Source organism: Oryzias latipes, chromosome 13 (assembly GCF_053564925.1).
Source record: "Oryzias latipes strain Hd-rR chromosome 13, Olatipes_Hd-rR_3.1".
Taxonomy (NCBI): domain Eukaryota; kingdom Metazoa; phylum Chordata; class Actinopteri; order Beloniformes; family Adrianichthyidae; genus Oryzias; species Oryzias latipes.
Window position 1 is genome coordinate 14,004,541 of NC_136249.1, and position 21,694 is coordinate 14,026,234.

Sequence of the window (21,694 nt, forward strand, 5' to 3'; positions counted from 1 at the left end):
CATTCAATCTTCTAAAAGCCGAGTCCAGACAGTGGAGTACTTACAGACAGACAGGGACATCCTGCTGGAATCAGATCTGAAAGAGACACAAAAACGGCATCAAATTATTCCTTCACCTGAAATGCAGGTTTTCTAGCTTTTCTTCCTGTTTCCAGTCTTGAAATGTATCTTTTAGTCCAGAAACCCCTAACTGTTTGTCCCTAGAGACAATTCAAACTGTTTTTTAGAAACACTGGAGCCTTTGGGGGTTTAAAACTGCAGTAAAACATCACAATTAGTCATATATTGTAAAAAGGGTTGGCAGAATAAAGTAACAAAAGTGACAGTTTTTAAAGGGAGAGAACACTATAAACAGTGTGCAATTTATACATAATAATTTGAATTTTTGCATTAAATCCTATTTTAGAGACAGAAGGGTAGACCTCTTTAGAGACAAAAATGAAAAACAAAGACAAAAAAACGAAGGACACATGACATATGACGGGAAAGCCGAAAGGATTAATAAATAGAAAATTTTCACTAAATACACAAATTAGTAAATGCAGCAAATTATTTTTGACCTATGTGTGTAAAATGTGTTAAAAATCTAGTTTTTTATGTATCAGTCTTTTATAATGGAAATTTAATCCCTGGGTAAAAAAAAGGCATTTTTAGAACCACAAACCCAGAAAATATTATGTTGGGGCCGCCATAAAAGAAAAATAGATAAATAAATATGAGAAATAAAATAAGTTGTTAAGAAAAGTCAACATCTTATGAGACTAAGATATAAAAATCATAAAATTTTGACTTTTACTTACAATATGAAAAAAATGTTTTCTTTTTTCTATAGTTGTATGAATTTATTCTTGTACATTTTGACTTTTTCATATAATTGTTCTTTTAATCATGTTTTTTTTACTTCATTTTCATAAAATGTTGACTTTTTCATAATTTTATTACTTTTTTCTAATAGTTTGAGTTTTTTGAACCATAATTGTAACCTTGTAAGATTACATGGTTGTGTCAGGAAGGGCATCCGGCGTAAAAAAACAAACAAACAAACAAAAAACTCTTGGCAGAAGGCAAAACAACATTTTACGAATTTGATCGTAATATTTTTGCTTTCTCATAATTTTACTTAATTCTCGTAAAATGTCGACTTTTTCCTCCTGATCTTGTGATTATTTTCTTTACTTTCCCTTGTGAGATTAAAAAGTATAATTGAATTGAACTGAATTGATTTTTTTTTGTTTTCCCGTTCAGAACCAATTCTCCTTAGAGAAACGCTGGATTTTCCACTAACATTTGTCTCCATCTTGCGGTGGTTGTCTTAGAAACCTGCCGTATTGCTGTGGTCACCATGACAACCCTTTATATGTTAGCTCCCATGAGGTGGAGAAAAAAAAGTTAATTTACGAGAATACAGAATGAAAAGAACCTCAATAGGGACATTTTACCAACAGGTTTAGTACTTAGATGCTGCTGCTGGAGTTAAACGTGACGGATTTTCAATAGAAAATCGACCCCATTGTGTTTTGAAAACAAAAGTTGAGAGCTACTCAGCTAGCGTTAGCCTGACGCTAAAGCGGAAACCACGGCGGACTCACTCGGCAGTTTCTGCTCCGGAGTCCGGTTTTTCATTGTCGCATCTACCGAACACTGCGGCTCCTCTCATGACCCGGTGGAGAGCTTCGCGTGCAGGGCCGCGCTGCGGGCGGAGGTTGCGGGGTTCACACCGCGGAGCATCCTGTCCGGGTTGGTTTCCACAGCCTTGGACGCTGACGTCACGCCGCCGTCTTTGAAAAAGACGAAGCCGAGCGTCCGCAGAACAAACGCTCGTGCGGAGTGAAAGGAGGCAGCACAAGTGTTAAGGCTTTCAACAACAACAGAGCAGATGGTAGCAGTCTAACGTGAGGACAAAGGAGGAGCAGACGGAGGCGAAGGGAGGAGGTGTCTAACCCCCAACAGAAACACATTATTAAGACCTGGATAAGCGCATTAGTCTCTGCTGGATCTGTAAAAACTAAATGAACGAGGGTTTCAGATATGACAGCTGATCTGTTGGTGTTTTTCCACTACAGATCCTGAACTTCTCCTTCCAAACTGATGTATTCCATAATAATGCATGCTTAAATATCCATTTGTATTTGTAAAGGGTGAAACATTTCAAATTAAAATCCCAAAATCATTTATTTTGGTTTAACAACTTTTTCCTTATATCTTTAGTTGAAACAGGGCTTCATTCTTTGACTAAACGCATTAAAATTTTTATTTTTTTACAATTTTTTATATGCGGGCAGTCACTATAGAGTGTAAACAATATTTTAAAAGGTGTTAAATAAAGTTATGGTACTCTAAATATAAACATGGGAGATTTTTTGAAAAAAAAGTTTTTTTTGGTTGAGCTTCTCTTGAAAAGGATAGAAAACCAGGAATAATATATTTTTCTTTCTACATTTAATATGATGAAATCAAGGCCCTGTACAATCCACCTTCGCAACGCGTACAATTATTTTACAATTTGTACATATTAAAGCGTGGCACTCTGCTGCCTCCACCTGTTCAGAATGCAGTGGAAAAGGGAAATCTATGAAACCTGCAGTGCTAGGAACAGAATATTGAAGGATCAATTTGTCTGATTATGCTGCATCATTGAAGACCAAACATCTATGGAGTTGTGTCTTGTATCTGTGATTGACCCATTTATTCATGAAGGCATGCTGTGAAGCTGTTGGTTTTTTTGGCTGCTGGTACAGACCTGGTCAGACTTTTTTCTGTTTTAGTCTGTGCTGTGCTGAAGGACGAGTGTCGCCCCCTAAAGACATAAACTTGCAGCTGACGTGAAGCTTTTAAATGTTCCGTTAAACAAACATTGTTTGGCTGCTGCTGTAAACCAGGTCTGTATCAGGGAACACCTCATCTTTCTCTTGAAGTCTAAAAATCCTCTTTGAGGAAAAGGCTGAGACGCGCCGATCTGTACAACTATTATTGTGTCACAAAATACAAACATAACACATGAACGTCCACATTTAAAACAGAGGGGGAGTCCCGATGTTTTTCAGATCTCCATGGCGTCACGAGTCCAGTGACTGCCCAAAGACTCAGCCAGTTTCCTCCAAAGGCCACAAAAATCTTTTTTTTTTTTTTTTTTTTATACAAAACTACATCCCACTCCTCTCACTTTACTCAGAAGAAGTCTAATAACTCTAGAAAATGTCACCATCTTTTGCAGAATTATTCTTCACAGGTTTGTGTGGAGGACGTTTTTGAAGCTTCCCAGTGTTTCCCAGAATCAACGACGAAAGCAAGTCCGACTCGACTTAAACAAGAAGCAGTCCAGACCACAGAGCGGGCTCTGCTTTCATCACTCGTTATGCTACGTAAGTGTACACTTTGCGGTCCTCTGGTGTTCTCGCCAAGTATTCCCTCTCAATGAGTCCTTCAATGCGCTTCTTGATGACAACAGGACTAGGAAGAAACCGCGCTCGCAGCTGCTGTGTGACCTGAGAAGACAGAACAAGCACCAATGAGGGACATGACGCGTAAAAGCCAGTCTTTAAGAAGGACTGTCACCAAAGAGCAGAAAACAACAACAGAAAGTAACACCTCAGAGCAAATGTGTGAACCAACTGACCTCTGCTACAAGCACATTGTGCTGCATCTTCTTTCTGGACTTCATGATGCGAACAATGGCGGCTTCAATCTCATGCTTTCTGTCATCGTCCACTTTCTGCCGGGTCTCCTTCCTTTCCGGGTCCGACTCTCCCTGTTTAGCAACCACTAGAGGACGGAAGAAGACGTGTATGCATATTAAAAACGATTAAATACAAAAACTGAAATATGATTGTTAAAGCAGTGGTCCCCAACCAGCCTATGGTAAAAACACAACCTACATTTTTTTCCCTGTTTATTTAAATTCTGACCTGAAGGGAGTTTTATTTCGGGAAACTTCTGGATTCTCTTCACTACATTTGAGGATTAAGATCAACTTAATCTTCAAGTTTAAAAAAACTGAAGGCTAAGGAAAAAAACCAAAAGCAAATGAAGGCCTTCTACAGGCCAGTTAGTGAAAATACCATCTGGACAAACAGCGGAGCTCCGTCTCTAGGAGGCTCAGACAGCTCCGCTCCAAAACGGCCTGATACCAGAAATCCTTCCTACCCAACACAATAACACTGTACAATAATTCACACGGTAGCAGATAACTTTTGCACATTTTTGCACATCTTTGCTGGTACTGCTTATAAAAAGCTCTTTAAATGATACGGCCTTATTTGTTTACATTCATGTTACTTTTTCTTTTTTTAATCTATTTTCTCTTTTGTCTCCTATTCTTTTACTGCTACGGTAAACAAATTTCCCACGTGTGAGATCAAAGTATTTCTGCCTTGCTGTTCGGTAACGTGGAGCTGAAATGTAAACATGCGTCACGTATAGAGCCGTGTGATTGCTGGTTAGAAGAAATAACACGCTCTCAAACTACAGAAACTCGTCAACCATTTACACCATCAACAGAATTCTGACACCTTCTGAAGCTTTGAGCCGGCATGCAGCACTTTACGGCATAAAGCTGCTTTTCTTTGTGTCAGAGAGAGCTGATGTACGCTGACTGCATAAACCTTTACTGTAAACTGTTGCATATCGGCTGCTTGTCTCCGCTTCCCAATCCGCTGGAATGACGTTATTTACGGTAAGAGTTAGGGTAATTCAAAGAACTTCAACACTGAAGCTAAAGCTATGGTGTTAAAAGGTTAATAAAGTGTAGAGCCAACATATTTCAAAGCATAAATGGAAAGTAAGAAGAGGCGAAATCTTTTAAACTCCTTCTGTGTGGTCCACCTGTAAAACCCACATAACCATGAAGATTTAGCACACCTGTCTGGATTTTTACGCGGTGAAGTTTAGATGTAAACTGGTCATTGACGGTAAAAACGTGTCCGTTTTCAATTTCCTTGGATTTGGGCTCCTTGGTGAGGACTCTCTGGGTGGGTTTTCCACAGGCCAGAGACTGCAGCGCTCGCACCAGCTCCCTCTCTGGGATGTCCGTCTCCTGCTGGATCTCCTAAAAAGTGAGGAGGACAAGCCTGCTGTTAGAAAACAACGCTCCTCAGGAGTTCTCCGCACACAGGTGGAATCATGGGAAACAGGAAATGCTGAGAAAACAGGACAGTATTAAAGAAAGTAACACTCAGCTGTGCTTTAAGATAAGAGTTTATATTTGCTTTTGTGAAATAGGACCAAAATACAAAGTATTTTAGGCTCGTACAGGCCAGCCTGAGAAATTCTTGTCTGACGTTGGACCTGTCAGTGGCCTGAAAAAGGTTGGAGACCACTGATGTAGAAGATGGAAACCCATTTGGGAAAAGATTCCAAAACAAAGATTGAAAGACATAAAAGTCATTTCTACTAAGATGAAATGACCTGTGGCCTTTAGTGACATTTACAGGGAACACCGATCTCATTTTTATTGACATCTTATGACAAAAATAAAAACATTCCAGCCTTTAAACCACAAAAACACACATTTAGATGAAAATGGTTCATGAACACAACATTCTCATTTCCTGTACCAACATTTTAAACGGATACGTCGTTATGCAACACTTGAATATTTTACAGTTTTGTCTCAAAGCAGAGTTTGGCTGCTTTTTCCACTTTGACGGCACTCCTTCAGCGGTTTACCTCAAAGGTGGACTTCTCCCTGTTGTTGAACAGCATGAGGATGGTCATCTGAAAGGTTGACACCTGCAGGATGTGCTTTCTGGTGTTAGAGCCCGTCACCTGGGCTCCCCCAACTACAACTTCCGACCCGTCCTCCTGTTGGAAACAAAAGCACATTTACTCTGACTCGTTTCCACAAAAGTAGATCCAAGCAACTATTTTATTTAGTATTATCAATGAAAAGAAAATGATGTTGCTAAAAGAAGATGTAAATCCCTCATATTGTTGGACATAATTGGTTTAGCCCAGTGTTTTTCAAACAGTGTGCCGTAGGAGATGGTCAGGTGTGCCGTGGGAAATTGCCCTCATTAACTGATCTAAAAACATTTCCCATCTCCAGGATATCAGCTCTTTGTTCATCCAAACAGGCCCTGATAAAACACTGAGTAGTTAGGAATATGAAAGGTCGTGAAAGACTTTTTTCTCTGTGTTTATTTGGTTCCAATAAAGACATTTTGATAAGAATGACGGTACCGCGATTTAGCCGTAGCTTCAGGTATTTTAGGAAAAGTCCCGCCCCTTTCTCCACCAAATATTCTTGGAGGCTCAATCACACGTCATCAGTCTGACCAATCAGGAGTGGTTCCTGTCTTCACTTTCTTGTTACGATTTAGCTCATAAAGTCTCTCAGTCCCAACAAAAATACCAGCTAAAGCTCATCTTTAGCGGTGTTGCTTTCCACAGAATCCGGTGTCAGACCGTGGAACATGTGAACAAAACAATGAAGCTCAGAGACGCTAGTCCAGGGGTCGGGAACCTATGGCTCGCGAGCCATATATGGCTCTTTTGATGGTCACATGTGGCTCGCAGACAAATCTTTAATTATGCTTTTTTTTATCATTAGTCCAGTCCTTCTCGGGCGCGATGCGATGCCAGAGGCGCGCAGTAGTAGCGGTGCTTAGAGAGAAAAATCTGCGCCAGCATGATCAGTTTACTATTATCTATAATTTCACAGAGTTTGTACCAGCCTGAAACCTGTGAATTGCCGTGCCTAAAACTGCGCGCTCCCGTCTCTGAGAAAGAGCGCGCAGTTGAGGGGACGGGATGTGTGAGGGAGAAAGCAGAGGGTGGGGCTGAGGTGTTGTGGGGACCGGCAGCAGGTGAATCGCACAGGGATTGTAAAAACGTAAAACCCGCTGCCCGTCACTCACTGCAGTGTGTGAGTGTGTGTTTGTCTCCACGTCTGCATGTGAGCGTCTGCCTCACATCTACAGAACATTCAGACCTAAGATCACGTTTAAAGTCTCAACGCCTGCATGAAGCAGAAACTCACCACGTATCAACCAGACTAGACCATCAGCAAAACTACCACGAGAAATACTCATCATTTATTAGCAATAGCATAACAATGTTATTAAAAAGAATCCACAGACTTATTGTACTTTAAAAATGTTGAAATTACATCAAATGCACACATTCACTTGTATATTTAGTTTCAAACATATCGTTGCGGTCTGAGTTTAACTGGGTGGCTGTTGGGCCGCGTTAAAAGTTCTGGAGTTCATGAAACGCATCAAGCAGAGATCTGATTGGCTCTCAGTTCTGTCGCTCAGGCGGTTGTTAGGTAGTTTGGACCAATGGGGTTCAGCTATGGGCCGAATAAGGGAAATGGGAGGGCTGTAGCGGGAGAAGGGGAATATAAAGTTGGGAGAAGCGCTCTCATCTCGTGTCGACAGGAGAGATTCAGGAGTTGCTGAATTAATTTTACGGCGTTTGTTGTGGTCTACAGTAACCAGAATAAAGAACCTTAAAAGAGGTTAAGTCTCCATGCCTCAGTGTGGGAAAGGGACGCTACATTATTGTATGGCTCTTTTTAAATTACATTTAAAAATATGTGGCGTTTTATGGCTCTCTTGGCCAAAAAGGTTCCCGACCCCTGCGCTAGTCTGTCTGCCCTTTTGCGGCAGTTTTCACACATCTCCCATGATGCATTGGGTTAAAGTGACAGCATCTCAGCGCACGAGTCTTTCTTGTTAAACATCTTGAAACCACAACGAACACACATCAAACAGTTTTTAAATCTTCTAACTTAACTTTTGTTACATCTTTTAGAAAAACAGCTGCAGCTTCCAGCTTTTTCTGCCACAATTATCACAAAAATGCATGTGAGATTGCAGAGGGGCTGTAGATCAATACAGACTATGAGTTTATCCTTTTATTTAATTTTTGGATGCTGGTGTGCCGCAGGATTTATGTCGAGGTTAAATTGTGCCGTGGCTCAAAAAAGGTTGAAAAACACTGGTTTAGCCTCACGTTTACATACTGTAGAAATTGATCATTCTTAAGAAAAAATACTACTTATAAACAGAAAACTTAAACAGCTGAAATGAGTCAACAAAAACACTCATAAAGCAGCAGTTTCTGTTAAAAAGAGTTTTTCTGCTTCTCTGGAGGCATTTACCTTCTTGATAGGACCATAGAAGGTGGCATTTAAATCTGCTGAACCCATGTGATGCTGCAGGGTGAGTTGTCTCCCACTGTGCTTACCAAGGTAAAACCTGAAAGCGGAGCAGAGTCATGTCAGGTTCATCTCTCAGAGAGGAGAGTCAATGGAGGACAGTTCACTGTAAGGATAGGTGGGCATCAGTTTGGTTTCAGAGAATACACTGAAAGAAGGAAAGAAATGTTCAGCTCCGCCGTAGAGCTGTGGACAGTTTTATGCTAATTTTTTACACATTACAATGATGCCACCAGCTTGAAAACAACCAAAACTGGACTGTAACATCAGAAAGATAAAATTAACCAGCAGAAAACATTAATTAAAGGAAAAATCAAACTTTATGCCAAATTATTTGTTCTTATACTTGGTATCAACAATCAAGTTTCTCTAAAATGTAATCAACCTTTCAAGCCTTAAAAACACAACTTCTGGTTTTTAAGGTTTTCAAGAACCTGTAGGAATTCTGTAGACCACAACAGAACTCAGTTGAAATCAGGAAATGTTGATCTCCTGATCCTATTTAAAATGCAAACACTTGAGATATTGAATCAGCAAACATTCATAAAGCACAATGTTCAGTTTAGGATTTTCCACTTAGCTGATCCACCTCTCATTGTGAACGCTGGGTTTCAGCGTTACTTAAAACCACAAAACAAACTATTACCGCTACACTTCAAGTTAAAACTGACCTAATGGCACCGCTATCCATTAACAATGTTGTTTTAAAAACATAAAAATAAAATTGGAAGTTAATGGCAAACCTTCTAAAGACTTCGAATGCATGCCGTGGCGATGGGGGAATATTGCACTTGGGTGTTGCTGATTGTGTTGGCCAGTAGCCTGTGGTCAAGACTCTCACAGTGAGATCAACTCCTCCAAGAGACACCTGAGTTAAAACGAATCAATACATACAGTTCAGGTTTCTGGGTTTACAGACATACGACAGAACCCTGACACAAACTTGGTGCATTTGTGAAACCCATTCAAACTTCTTGATGCATCTTCTAACAAAAGCAGATTTCATGTTTTGACCGTTCCAGACATAATCCCCCTTGTTTTTAGTTACAAATACAGTAAGATGATGCATTGAAAGACTTCACTTCCAATGGCAAAAAGCCAACAGAAAACACCCTGACAAGTAGAAGCACATAGAAGAAACACAGTTGGGAGAATTATCTGCTCCATGTAACTCAGATACACAGCAGTCCTGTCAAACCAGCCGTCGATTACAAAGTGCAGAAAAACAGCAAGAAAAGACCGAATGAGTGTGTAGTACCTTGTATTTTTTCGTGTTTTTTCTGTAGCAGACATGTCTTGTCAGTAGCATGCCGTGTATTGTCCAGTGTGGCGTGTATTATCTGCAGTTGAACGGGTAGTGCCTGTAGCGTGGTGTGTATTGTAGCGTGGCGTGTACCATCTGTAAAGTGGCGTGTACCGTCCATAGAGTGGTGTGTACCGTCCACAGTGTGGCGTGACCGTCCACAGTGTGGCGTGTACCGTCCACAGTGTGGCGTGTACCGTCCACAGTGTGGCGTGTACAGTCCAAAGTGTGGCGTGTACAGTCCACAGTGTGGCGTGTACAGTCCACAGTGTGGCGTGTACAGTCCATAGTGTGGCGTGCACCGTCTACAGTTTCACGTGTATTGTCTGTAGTGTTGTATGTAGCGTGTTCCTCACCCCTGTTGTCTGTAGATGTTGTCTAAATTCATCCATGGTGGTGTTGGAGATGCTCATGTCCCGGAACATTCCTTCCAGTTTAGAGGTGAACTGACAGCCACACTCAGTCTGGAGAGGTGGGGAGTAAGATGACATTAAACCAAAAAACCTTTGTGGCAAAACAACAAAAGTAACAGTAACACTGTTTACAGATAAGCATTGCTTTGAATATGAAAACTAATTTCCTCTTTCTTAAGATAGTTTTGAGTAAAAGTTTCTAAATTGATTAATCGTGATTTCTCACGATTTTCTTTGATTAATTGCATCAATAATTGCAAAATATTGCAATTATGAATTCAAGTGTGTTTGAACACAAAATTAAAAATTTATAATAGCTTGGTAAAAAAAAAAATTAGCATTGTGTGCACTTAATATCCAAACTGCAATCAGAACATAATAGTCACCGTCTGAGAACAAGATGTCAAGACTTAAACATTTATTTGTTTATTCAATAACTAAAAACAACAAATGGTTTTTCTTGTATCTGTGAAAATTTCATGTTCAATTGTCCCTATTGAAGAGAGACCACAATTAATAGCAATGATTTTCTTCCCATGGATCATTTTAGTTTGCTCAGTCGCAGTCTAGTGACAGGTGGGTGACAGGAAGGCAGCAGCGCTATAATTGACTGATATGGCGGTCTCCAAGGTCCTTAAAACCGTCTGATGATGGGCCCATTTCAGACTGACACCCTCCAGTCACCCCCCTGAATCCGTGCTGCTGTCCCACTGCCACCTCCTGATTATTAGAGATTGTACGGTAGCAGTGCGGACACAAGACGAGGGTTGTTGAGATGGGCCGGGGGGTGGCAATTCTGGCCACTGTGAGCCCTGCATATGAATTGGGAGACGGCTTTGATCCTGTATTGACGCTCTTCATTCGATGAAGACTCTTACTGCAGTTGAACTGCTTGGACCTTCATTTTTGCTTTTTATTTAGCCCGGGGCTACCGGGCAGCTGGTGGCACTTGATATTGGCGGCCGCCATCTGAAGACATTTACACATCGATTTCGTAATGGCATCTTCCTCGCCTGACTGACGGCTTCCGTCTACGTTCATGAGCACGGCAACGATTAAACATAAAAAAACTGCACAGTGGCAGTTGTATTTGTGACCGTAGCATTAACACGTTATTTTTTTACTGTGACAAAAGCAGCAAACAGTCTTGTTGAACATAGATGATAATCCTCAGCCACCAAAGAAATAAGGATCTAGTCCAATTTAAGGTCCCAAACACTAATAATAGGAAGTCTGGTTCTTTTCACTGATTTGACTACAAACCTACACTCTCCATTCTCAACTGATGTACCCGAGAGGCAAAAGCTACACACTACGAATATCTTTACACATTTATAAATAAATAAACAAATAAATAAGCTGTTGTGTAGTTGGAACAATAAAATATGTAACCATGGACAGAAATACAGAACATCAGACTCCTGCTTACCTTTAACTTTGAGATCATGTTTTTTTCGGAATCATCAGAGACGCTTTTGTTGGTGAGCAACCGTCGTGCCAGATGCTGCTTGTAGTACCTTTCAAACACGTCCTTCTCCTGCATGAAGCGGAAGAGCACCATCGCCTTGTCCAGTATGGACTCCACCTCCTGCTCTGTAAGCTGATTAAGATCAAAAAACATCACCATCAAACCTTTGAGTAAATGAAAGACGCAGCTAATCATGTTACAGAATGCTGAAGCTAGTCTCGAGTATCCATAAAAAGTGTCACGTAGTAAATGACATATTGGCAGATTTCTCTTTCTGAATGAAAAAAATCATGTATAAAAACATCACTGAATCTCAACTACATCATGAAGATTTAAAAAATATACATAGACATTTCCATTCATCAAAAAACAACCTACAGTAAAATCTCTGTGTGAACATCAAAATAAAAATAGTCATACTAGAAAAATGAATTTGAAAATTATTTGTCCAGACATGTTTTTTTGTAGAAAAACAAACTGACCCCTTTCACACCCTTCTTGAGTTTGTCGTCGATGAAGAGTGAGAGGTACTCCGGGGATCGAGAGTTAAGGTTAAGGAAGTACTCAAAATCTCCTGCAATTGTTTGTTTGAAGAGTCTGTCGTTATTGAAGGACTCCTGGAGAAAACGGTCAAATCGGGACTTTAGGTCCAGCAAACCCTGCAACAAAGAGGGAGAAAGACCGGGAATGAAACAGCTGCAATCCTAATTAAAGTCCAATCTGGTATCAACTGGGTTTAAATTAATTCAAATATAACTGAACTGTGTGGGAAACAAAGCTTTTGTGAGGCGTTTGGCTGCTACTAAGCTTCTGACTCAGAACATTTTGTCACTTCAGCTGCATAATAAAACGTACACTCCACCAACTCCAAAAATGCTCAATCTTTTGCTTGTTTTTGTGCAGCTGAAAAAAAGCTATATTCACACCAGACAAAGAGAGCAAAGATATTTTTGCAGGAGCTTTAGAAACACAAAGTCTTTCAGGAAGAAAATGCCTTCTCTTTAAATCACAACAGAAATATCCGTTACATGATGGTCCTGTTGGAAAGATGGCTTTAAACCTGCCTATTAGAGACGCAGACTTCTCTGCTCTTTGTCGGGTCCAATGAAAACACCAGAAACACCAGCATGAAAATGTAATCAGTGGTTCCTAACAAAGTTACACATTAGAGCCTTTCGTTTGCTAATATCAACTATACTGCTGAACTTGCTAATAATTCCCATAAATCAATAGGAGAGTGCAATAAGACCCTGCTTTTTCTCTGGACGATAGAAATCTTTTTATATGAAACTGCCATTTACAACACTGTTAGGCACTTTACGCTACTATTTTATGTCAAAGTGAGCCTTGTGCGAAAAAAGCAATGAATTAATACAACAAAAAATATGGATGACAACTAATCAACCCAAACCAAGGGCCTTCTACCTAACAAGGGGCAGCTTCAGTTATACAGATATGTGCTTTAGACTGACAGGGAACACACGAGGGTCATTTGTAATGTATGCTGGACTGTGGGAGGAAGCCAGAGGGCCAGCAGAAAACCCACGCATGCAAGAGGAGAACCTGCAAACTACACACAGGAAGGTCCCAACCGGGATTTGAACCATAACCATAAATGTTACATTTTCTCACACATTATTCGCTAAACCACTTAGGTTAGCTATGAGGAAGTTCTGACTCAGCACAACATTCAGCCTGAAGCATACAAGATGTAAACAGTGGAGAGATTGATCTTGTTCTGCAGGCGGTTCAAAGCTCTGGATTACTCTGCCTCCTGGGTCACTCCACCACAGTCACATCTCTTTTTTTTAATACTTAAAGAAAAAAAAAGGTTTAAATAATCCCTAACAACACTATGACCTTTCTTATTATTGTTTCTACCTAAAAAAGGGGCAGCTTCAGTTGTATGAATGTTTGGTTTGGACTGACAGGCACCAGACTACGTTTTTTTGTATTGTACGCTGACTCCCAGTGTTGAAAAAACAAACAAAAAAAAAAACACCGTTTCATGAGGAGCACTGTGTCAGACAGCTGCCTGTAGTTGCCGTACATCTTTACAGTCAATGAGATAATGACAACAGTCCAAAACATATATATATATATATGTTTCATATATTTTGTTTTTTCTTTTGGGACAATGACCGAATTTAACACGATGGATCAATGTTGTGAATTTGGCGACTTTGGCTGCATTCCTTCCTTAATCCCTAAACAACTATAAATAAGATATTGCCAGATTTTCCAGTGCCCCAGATTTTAACGCAGTTCAAATCATTGAAACGTGTTGGCAAATATAGACCACAGTGCAATCAAGTGAGCTTTTACGCACACTTTTCGGGCAAAAACTTCAGAGAAAGTTCAAGGGCACTGGATTTTGGAATTGGATTCAGACACCCCACCAAAACAGCGAGGGTGTACTGAGTGAACCTGGACATCTCTTGCAAGCCAGACAGTAAGAACAAAAACATACTATTTAAGATTTATTTATTTCATTTCATATAACAAATAAATGAAAAGTGGTTTAGACATGATCAATATCTCATTGACAGACATTTGCACACCATCTACATGTGATTGTTTTGCCACTACCAACAGATTCCAGTGCAACAAACTTATTTATCACCAGTGCAAGCACCAGTACAGAGGGTACAAAGAGTCAACAAGCAAAAGCTAAAAAAAATTCTGTCTGCCTTCAGACAGAGTTATGAAATGAGCTACAGCTACGTGTTAAGATATTTAATGTCAGGCCATGCTTGGAAAAAGATTCTAAAAAAAAAAAGAGAAAAAAAAAGAGAGGAAATATTAAGTTCCTACTACCTTTGTTTATTACAACTTTTCAGACTACATTTCCATCTATCGATCTTTCCTATCTATGCCAATTTTGAAACACGTGAAATTCCTTTTGGGTTCATGTGGTCGCTGGAGTTTACCCAGCTACTGTTGGGTGGAAGCAGGGTACACCCTGAACAGGTTATAATCCCACTCACTTCCACACTGAGGGATAATTTAGAGATAATTAACCTAAGAACCATGATTTTTGGCTGTGGGAGGAACCTGGGTTTCCTGGAAAAAATACACCAACACACAAGGAGATCATGCAAACTCCACACAGCTGGGATTTAAACCAGGGCCTTCATACTATGAGGCAGGAGCAGGAACCACTACACAGCTGTGCAGCCCACACTGCATTTCCACTTTGCAATGATCAGGTTATGACATTTATGTGATAGATCAGCCCTAATGATCAACCTCTTGGGTAATGTGATCTGATCAACGAGATGTTTGTACCTGGATGTAGTCCACAGGGTTCTTCCCTTCTCCCTCCTCTGACACCAGCGCCTTCCCCTGCTCTCGTAGGTATGCGCTCATGCACTCACACATGGTCTTCAGCCCGTTGGGAACCCGGCTGAACAGCTTGTACATGCACGCCAAATCTGTGGACAAACGTGTGAAATGAAAGGAGGCAATCAATTTCTACAAAATGAGACTGGGTGAGCATCTGCTGACGAGGAGGCACATCTGATCAAAGACCATAGAAAACTCAAGCCCATTTCATTTCCTTATTAACTGTATTTTGCAAAGGATAAATGAGAAATCAAATATTAGCAAAGCACTTGAAACTTTCCTCTACATTGTTTTCCATGGAAAGCTTTAGCTGGAAATGGGATGAATGAATAAATAACACCCAACAGGTGGGCTGCTGCTTACCATCTGTTTTGCCGTTTTTGAGCATGTGAACCAGGCCCGAGTTCTCCATCTCTACGATGGTCTTCATATGTTTAGAAATAAGTTCACGTTCCACCACCTTGACGATGGGCTCCTCTGTGGATTTATCCAGGCAGTGCATTACCCGCTCAATCTCCTCATTGATTCTGGCTTCTACTTTCTTTATGTACACACTGGCACTGTTTTCTGCTAGGAACTTCTGGCTCTCCATCTGCATTAAGACAAGGAATAGTATTAATGTTCTTCACATCACTTTGAAGATAACTGAGGAATTAAATAAAAAGTTTTCGGACAAACCTGGAAGAACTCTGCAGACATTTCCAAGAAGGGTGCTTCAAAATCTTCTTCGTAAACAGATCTCCCTTCAAGGCCGAGGATCATCAACATTTGGCATGCATTTCTGATGGCCCCTCTGAGGACAGAAACAGACTACATATTGAAAGAGAACTGACAAAGAGGAAGAAGATACGTTTTTAAAGACTGTCTCTAATGAAAATGGTGTTTTTAGCGTGTTCTTGTGGTCTTTTTCTGATGATGGCGGACATATAGAAGGAGAGATTAGGATTAAAATTGCTATTCCAGTATTTTTGTGTTGTGAATCAGGAGCAGATGAAAAACTGCTGTTGGAAAAGGCGTAATGATTTTGTACTACCTGTCCACAACCTCCCCCTTCCTCTCTCGTGCAATCATGTCAAGCAGCGTCTGTCGGAGATGATCTCTGATGCAGCCGTAGCGAACCACCTGATCTCTAAAGATGATCAGCCCGAGGTTGTAAACGTTCTCTACGTTGTTTTGCTGTACATAAACACGATCCTGTGAGGAAAACACAAACACTGGGGGGTATTTATGTGCAATTACAGTTTGGTAAAAGTTTAAGCTTCAGAGCAGAACCGTTTCATCTGAGCCCAGCTAAAGTTAAATAGACTCACCATATACATCAGGATGTCTCTGATCATCACCATTGCTGTCTGATGGTCATTCCAAGCCTGATTTAAGGTTTGAAGGAAGTTATTGTTTAGGGAGTTCAGCACATCTTCTCGCACCTTTGACAAAGTGAGAAATTAAAGAGCGTGTTGTTATTTTGCTGTCAAGATACAAATCAAGAAGAAGAAAAAAACAAATCAACTTCTTGTAGGCTTCACTCTGACCGTTTTTGGTCATTTCTAAGAAGACATTTTTTCTACTGGTCAGGTTTTAAAGTGGCTTAACTACAGTCAGACTGCTGAGTGACTCAGCACAACAAACCTAGTGCTTCAATTGAGCAGGATCCTTAAGGGCACATTGACCTTCTCTTTCTCTGGCTTCAGAGCAGAGATGACTGGTCGCCTCCACTCATCCTGTTACATAGGTGAAACTCAACAAATGCACTAGTTTCCTCCTTCACTGTGGTAAAAGGCAAACAGTGACCTAATTGAACTCCCCCCAGCTTATATATATCAGGAGATCAGTCATTACTGGAGCCGATACAGCTTGTTTATTTTCTTATTTTCTTTAAAATAAACAGTTTTTGGATTCTGAATGGCAACAAGCTGTCAACAGAGCCAGTCCATTAAAAAAACAAAGATCATTTACAGCAAAAACATATTTAAACTTTACTCAAACTAATATTAACATCCTTGAAAGTTGTATTAATTCAATATGAGACCATCTTATCGCTCAAGTTCAAAATGTGCTTGTATTAAGCTGCTAAGGTTTCAGTCTCAGCTCCACAAACTCCAAAAAAACATTTATACACACATCAAGGAAGAGCTTAGTATCTACAAGCAGTGAAGACGATAGACAATTTGGAAACAACTCTCACCCCAAGTTTATTTAAATTGATAGGAGTAATTGGAAAAGTGGCTAATAGCATATTTTTAAGAACTGTAGAACACATTTTCAGATCAAATCTGTTAAAGACACACTAATGAAAAGTGTTTTTTTGGGTTGTTAACATATTCTTGTGGTATTTTTCTCACTATGGAGATACATAAAGAAAATTAAACTCAAAATTGCATTTCTGAGTATTTCTTTATCAAAATCGCGATTCGGGTGGAGATGAAAAATTGCCGTTGGAAAAAAGCCTGTAGAAGTGATGTAGGTGCACCAATTGCCGGGCCACAAGCTCCCTGCTCTCCATTCTGATTCATCTACTTGTAGATGACTAGATCCATGTACGTCTTTGTTTTCCTCGTCTGAGCTGGAATCTCTACGGCTGGATAGCTCCAATGTTGCTCACCATTTTGTTGCACCAGTAATATTAGCTTGGGGTCATAAGGGGCTGGAAGGTAGCGGGACAGTGTGAAAAAAAGGATGATGGGAAGGGAGGTCAGGCTTATGCCACACTAACAGTGCAGTTCACAACTCAGAGGCAAATTTCTAACGAACTCCTGCTGCTCTGCAGAAACTATGTCCAAGAAAACAACAGTTTTTAAATGTATTTTGGCTAAAAAAAAGGATAATCCTAATTAAAAGACAACTGGGAACGCTCTGAAAATAGATCAAAGATGATTGCAGTGGGTCTTTAACTAAGATCTTTACTGAGGTATTAATCACTGTAATATAAAACAATTCCTTGAATCTGTAAATTCATACAGAAACACTTAAGACACCATTTGATGTCTCTCTGTAGCAATGTGGAGTATATATAATCTGAAATTGACATACCTTGTTGATAAGGTGTTCAGTGACCACCTCCCGCAGGCCAGTGTACAGCTTCTCTCCATGTTTGTGGAGCACCATTGTGTATGCGTTTCTGTAGAGCTCCTCAAAGCTTAGGCCGCTGTTGTTTTTCCTCTGAATTTCCTGTATAGCATTCTTTAGAAGATCCCAGATGTTGTTTACATACTTCTCATCCATTGTCATCTGCAAAAAGTAACCAGTAATAACCTGAATTAGTGGATTATTATTTGTGCTAAACCTGTATTCCTTTCCCATCTATTATAGTTAAAACCCTATTGGAGGAGACATCTGAATAATCGAAATCAGACTTAAGTCAATTTACAATTCTGTAACTTTACAATTCTGTAACTATTCTTGTGCTTGAATAGTACAATGTGTGGATGATAATTAGAAGAAAAAATAGAAAACAAAAAGTTCTGCTTCAACAAATAAAAAAATATGCTCATTTTGAGCCCACAAACAGAAAAACAAGGATTTTCAGCTATATTAATTTAATATGAGGAAACAGGTAAATCATTCTGTGGCAACAAAATCACAAGTTAACCCTGTCCTTTGCTGAACCCGTCCATGTTTGAAAAGCCTTCAGGATTTTTTTTCCTTTGCAGAATCGAATCTATTCAGAAAAAAAACTAAGCCAAAATGTACTCTACGACAACTTCAGTTGCAAGTTTTGGATTTGATGTTTTATCCTGTCAATCCATTTTCCTTAGGAAAAGGAAACAGCAGCACAGATGATACAGGGATTAACCAGCCCATTATCCAGATGATGAAGGCTATATGCAAAGTTTCTATCCCTCTTTTACTAAAAATAATCAAGTAAAATTCATCACAACAAGATCCATAACTGCTACAATCTAAAGAAAAAAAAAGTATGATAGCTGCATTTTTGTTCAAATTCTTGTAAGAAAACAGAATATATAAAGAGGTTAGTGTGTTGCTGGAGTTTGTCCTGGTTACTGTTGGGTGAAGAGAGAGTAAAGCCTGGACATCTCTATTCCACTCCCACACACTAACACATGCAAACCTGGGGACACTTTAGAATGACCAATTAACCTATGAAGCATGTTTTTTTGACGGTGGGAGGAAGCCAGAGGGCCAGGAGAAAACCCACGCATGAGAACATGCAAACTCTACACAGGAAAGTCCCAGCCGGGATTCGAACCAAGATTTTATAAACTATAAATGTAAAATTCTTTCAAGAATTTTGGAATTCGCTAAACCACTTAGGTTAGCTATGAGGAAGTTCTGACTCAGCAATACATTCAACTTGAAGCATACAAGGTGTAAACAGGGGAGAGATTGATCTTGTTCTGTAGCCGATCCAAAGCTCTGGATTACTCTGCCTCCTGGGTCACTCCACCACAGTTGCATCTCTTTTTTTTTTTACTTAAAGAAAAACAAAAATTCAAATAATACTCAACTACACTATAACATTTCTCATTATTCTCATGTTGTTCAATGACTTAACCTTACTTGTAAAATAATATTTTTTAATAGTTTTACTTTTTGTAATACTTTGGTCAGTGACTGTTTTACCGTACAAGAGGTAAATTCGGTTAACTGACAAAAAGGGATAAGTTGGATAAATTCTACAATTAGGCTTCTAATGAAAACTTGTTTTTTAAATGCGTTTCTTTTCTTCATCATGCCAATTATCTTCCTAATAACCAGAAATATAGTTTCTGGTTTAGTGAAGGCCTCTTTTCCCCTCTTCAAAACAGGCTAGCTATGACACCTAATGCTGTTTGTCAACTGTCAGGACTCAGTAACACTAAGAAGCACAAGTAGAGCAAGGAAACTGTGTAAACGTATTGTTAAATACATTTTAAAATGTATTTTTATTTTGAACTTCAAATGATCACATATATATCCACATGAATAGAACAGAAGGATACAAAGATGGGGGAGGAAAAAATAACCAGTGGCTGTATATGTAACACTCACATCCAGCTAGTCGTAGCTACGACAAGCAGCTAAGCTAATGTGGCAGAATCAGGTCGGTTAACACTTAACATGTTTAGGAGGCTACAAATTACGGGGTCAAGCACTCATCAAATTTGATCCTAGTTTTAGCAATAAAAATACAGGAGTTGAGTCACATCCATATACATCAACAGAATTGGGTAAGCAGGTTTGGTTGTCGTTAGCTTCATTAGCTGCCGGTATCGCCCTCGGCTCGTTTTCACAGCAAAACTTTTTTATTGACCATTTAGGAGCAGAATCAACAACGCTGAGCTTTTCCTGTAAACGTCGAGCATTTTTATTTTATTTTATTTTATTTTTTAAAGAAAAGGAGTCACAGCGACAGCTGTCAAAAGCAACTATATTTACGTTAGCATCGGTTAAGCCGACGAGCCGTTTCGGCTAGCTGCAGAGTGCATAGTTATTAGTCACATTTATACCAATTCCTAAAAACTTTTTATCGAGACGGTTTAACAGTTCAGTAGTTGCATATTCAACTAAGCACGTCTGGTAATATTAAAAATTTAACTGTTGCATGTCGTTTATGAGTAGATAAATTGTCAACATCGCCGGCTCATCTGCTGGTTAGTAGGCCAGAACCTTAAGCCACGGTGGTCGATTCAGTATTGATCTCACAGGCAGAGCGCCAATCTCGGGGCGTACTCACAGGAAATGCCCGTATCCTCATTTTAGTGTCCTTCTTGGTGCCGCCTTTGCTGAGATTGGACATGGTTGCCTCGTCCGTGGGCTCTGTAATCACATGAACGTGTTCTCCAGGGAGGGACAAGGCTGACCTCTGGTTTACGGAGCAGCCGACGATTTTTAAGTCGACCTCGTAGCCCCGCGTCCCTCACCACAAGTTTATTGTTGACAGACAAACGCAAAGCCCTATGCATGAAGCAATGGCGGATAGCTTTTAGATCTCACTGCACTGAAATATCGTACTCCAACTCACGCGAGAAATTAATCACGTAGTCAAAGCACAATAAATTAAAGACTATTCATACATTATATATTTCACACATATGTATTATTTAGGATCCTTAAGCTGTAAGCACTGATAAAAAAATAAATTATTAAAGAACTGCAATTAAGTTGGCAGCAACCCTTTTGAGCTCATGCGGTGGTGCCTCAATCATTTCAGGTTCCTGTGATGCTGAGGACCTGATGAAGCTGTGGGGAACATATGATGCCTTAACAATCCGCTCCGCAACCTCTGGGTGGACTTCAGTCTGATGTTGATTTACTGATGTCTCTGTGCAGAGAGTATCCAAAAGGTATTTAAAAAAAAAATTGCATCAAGTCTTTTCCTGCCACAAAGACATGGGTAAGGTGTCCTCTGTGCTCTTTTCCAGAGATTGGAGACTCATTGGAGACAGAAGATTGAGTGATCCACTGCGAGGCGCCTTACCAAAGGTGGAGTTGGCCAGAGTCCCACCATCGCTTGTCCTGCCCCAACATCAATCACCTGGAAGTGACTGGTGACATCCACAACTGCAAGAAGAACTTTAGAAAGAAGCCACCAGATGAGAATCGCCCTTAGTCTGGCCCATCTCCCAGGACCAGTTTTTGGTGGAACACCACCCAGCCAACAGCTCCTGGGAACATTTGGGCACGCAAACCCTTCCTTCACGATAAGGCATCAATTCAGGGAGGGGATATTTATCAGTCACTAGTAAGGTTGTGACAATTAATCAATTCATTGATGAATCAATTTCTATTTCTATGATCCAACCAGATTGATCTGTCTGAGGAAAGTTGTTAATCAAATCTATATTTATAAATCAAATTTATACCATCATAAAATCAGTTAAAATGAAATACATTGAATCAAATCAATATTGGTAAATACCATTTGGATTAAGGTACGGTAGGCTTATTTTACTATAACGTAAAAATGACCAAATGCTATCACAGCAGACAACACACATGAGCGGGCAGTAAAAAATGCTTTACTATCAGGGTCGATATATTGAAGGAGAGGGCTCAGTTTTGGCTGC

At 39.9% G+C, this 21,694-nt stretch overlaps 2 protein-coding genes across 3 annotated transcripts in view; both read right to left on the bottom strand.

Moving 5' to 3' along the window:
- The window catches only part of fam124b (family with sequence similarity 124B), an 8,373-nt gene extending 5,948 nt beyond the window's left edge, over window positions 1–2,425 (bottom strand). For both annotated transcript variants that reach the window (XM_020708394.3, XM_004075760.5), the window contains exons 1-2: window positions 1,590–2,425; window positions 45–76 (exon numbers count right to left, since the gene is read on the bottom strand). In XM_020708394.3, the coding sequence (XP_020564053.1) occupies window positions 45–76; window positions 1,590–1,657 (100 nt within the window). In that variant the 5' untranslated portion in view covers window positions 1,658–2,425. The remainder of the gene's footprint in view (window positions 1–44; window positions 77–1,589) is intronic.
- cul3b (cullin 3b) lies at window positions 2,423–20,656 on the bottom strand. The gene is made up of 16 exons (XM_004075757.5): window positions 20,362–20,656; window positions 17,718–17,915; window positions 16,001–16,114; window positions 15,724–15,884; window positions 15,369–15,483; window positions 15,054–15,282; window positions 14,634–14,779; window positions 11,828–12,004; window positions 11,307–11,477; window positions 9,821–9,928; window positions 8,905–9,029; window positions 8,105–8,201; window positions 5,665–5,799; window positions 4,858–5,044; window positions 3,617–3,762; window positions 2,423–3,485 (listed from the first exon to the last, which is right to left on the bottom strand). Exons 1-16 carry the CDS (start codon window positions 20,422–20,424, stop codon window positions 3,354–3,356), a joined length of 2,304 nt encoding a protein of 767 aa, XP_004075805.1. The 5' UTR covers window positions 20,425–20,656; the 3' UTR covers window positions 2,423–3,353.
- Window positions 20,657–21,694: the final 1,038 nt, after the last annotated feature.